The sequence below is a fragment of the Durio zibethinus genome, chromosome 9 (genome assembly GCF_047325235.1).
Source record: "Durio zibethinus cultivar Kanyao isolate XHJ-2024 chromosome 9, ASM4732523v1, whole genome shotgun sequence".
Classification (NCBI taxonomy): domain Eukaryota; kingdom Viridiplantae; phylum Streptophyta; class Magnoliopsida; order Malvales; family Malvaceae; genus Durio; species Durio zibethinus.
In genome coordinates this window covers 27526867-27528933 of record NC_143170.1, presented here as the reverse complement: position 1 = coordinate 27528933, position 2067 = coordinate 27526867, and the positions used below count along the sequence as shown (strand labels likewise).

Here is a 2067-nt window from a genome sequence, read left to right as displayed (position 1 = left end):
TTTTGAGATAAAATCATAAAATTTTTTAGTTAAAATTGATAATATTTTTTAAATTAAATACATATCTTCATAAATGGTATAAAACGGTCACTAATAAGATGGACGTTAAGTATTATATACTAAGAAGTACTTTTAGAATTTTACGAGAATTAAATACTATATGGTAAAAATTATTTTTAAAATCTTAACATCTGATGTGATTTTATGATTTGTGTGTGCTTTATGTTAGATTTATCAACATTTGATATAATTCGATAAATTTATGTATTTTATGTTAAACTTAAAAAATATCTTTCGGTAAAATTTTTTAGTTAAAATGGTAAATAAATGCAGGTCTCCACGTATATAATTACTTAGCTGCTGCTGCAATGACAATTTAAACGTATAAATACTTCTGTAATTTTTCTATCATGCACTCAGCTTTATCTTTTTGGCACAAACAGAAAGCATTTCCATTCAAACAAAAGATATATGGATGGTGCAAAATTTTTAGTTGCCCAACCTTAGTATTTTTTTGCTTTTTTTTTTTTTTTTTTAAATCCCATGGGAATCTCATGGCTTTCTTTCCAATAATTTTTATCCACTTTCATATCATATTCAATTAACAATACTTGATATCATATTTATATTATATCACAGATTGTATGGTATTCCATGGACATGGAGGGGCCTGCCACTGGTCCAGCTGAAGCTAGCTGAAATGACTGGATTTTATGGCATGTAGCTGGGATTGGATTGGGTTCCATATTTCTTCAAAAGTATGTTTTGTGTTAGATGCTTGAGCATGTATATAGTTTATTAAAGCACACATGATAGCAGACCAATCTATTTTCAAAGCCAGAATCAGATTTGGATCAAGTTCATGTGAATTAAAGTCTATACTGGTAACAAAGCTCTCTTTTATACAATAGATCGAGAGAAAAACCCGCAGCAGCTCCAGTAAGTTACAGAAAAGAAACTTAAATACTGTAGTAAACAGGACAGCTAATCTAACTTGTCAATTTTCATGCATGGCTCCAGGTTGAAGATTGTTGTTCTTATTCTTGTCGCCATCTAAATATTTGCATAATTCCCTTTCCCCTTGTTCAAAGCTACTAATCACGTTGTAATCTAGCTTCAAGCCTCCTTTGCCTGTTGACCCTTGCAATGAAATCATCTGCCCTTTTCTTCAATTCCTGATCAGCAGGCAAAATCGGTTCATTTTTTCTCTCTAAATCGTTTTTCTCCATCTTTGCTTCTCTAATTTCCTCGACCTGTCTTCCTGTAACTGATACCAGGCAAGTCCTCTTCACGTTTGCCTCAAAAGGTTCCAATATTTTATTATCTTTATTCTCTGCCAGGGTCGAAGAATTTCGAAGGTTTCGACTTTGATCAACGTACTCATTATAGTACACATCCCCAGGAAGAGAAGAGGCTGAAGCAAAAAACTTGGATTCTCCAATGAGAACAACAACAATAAGGTTGCCCACAAGGAACAAAAGTTTGGGGCTGTATAAGATTGAACTCGTTTTTGGGAGAGAGATGAAGAGAAAATCCTTCATTGAGGAAAACAAGTAGGGGAGCCAAAAAGGGCTGTAACAGAATAAACTACAAGTAAATGCTATGAATGTACACAGAAAAAATTTGTCCAGAAGCTGCTGCTTCTTTGACTTCTTGGATTTCTTGATGGCTTGAAACTTTTGCATTAGGATAGGATCCATTCTCTATTTGTACAAAAGGGGTTAATGGGAATTTAAAGGGAGTATTACAATGAAAGAGCTCACTCCATCATCTGGTCAATGAACCAGGGAGTAATAGGGGAAGAGTCCAAAGGAAAATTCAAAAGAAAATGAGGTGGATTTCCATCTGACTGACCCCAAAGCATTCCAATCACTGGATTATATAGGTGGGGAAAAGGAGGTAAATTTCGGTAAGATTTCCACATCTTGCTTTCTTTTTATTTTTTATAATGGGAAGACAACTTTTTAAAAAGCCATGGGAGATTTATTAGTGTTTATTGGCTAACTTTAGTTGCTAGGGTAGCTCTACTTTTACCCTACCAGTTGATGATTTTGAATCTTCCACAAT

The 2067-nt window shown here is 33.7% G+C and overlaps 1 protein-coding gene across 1 annotated transcript; it reads right to left on the bottom strand.

Moving 5' to 3' along the window:
* Positions 1–851: 851 nt before the first annotated feature.
* Positions 852–1834, bottom strand: LOC111303832 (uncharacterized). The gene has a single exon (XM_022900292.2). The coding sequence runs from the start codon at positions 1698–1700 to the stop codon at positions 1095–1097; it is 606 nt and encodes a 201-aa protein (XP_022756027.2). The 5' UTR covers positions 1701–1834; the 3' UTR covers positions 852–1094.
* Between the last annotated feature and the right edge of the window lie 233 nt (positions 1835–2067).

Bases quoted from the DNA above. Each gene is read 5' to 3' on its own strand.
- LOC111303832 (XM_022900292.2), bottom strand. From the start codon at position 1,700: ATGGATCCTATCCTAATGCAAAAGTTTCAAGCCATCAAGAAATCCAAG.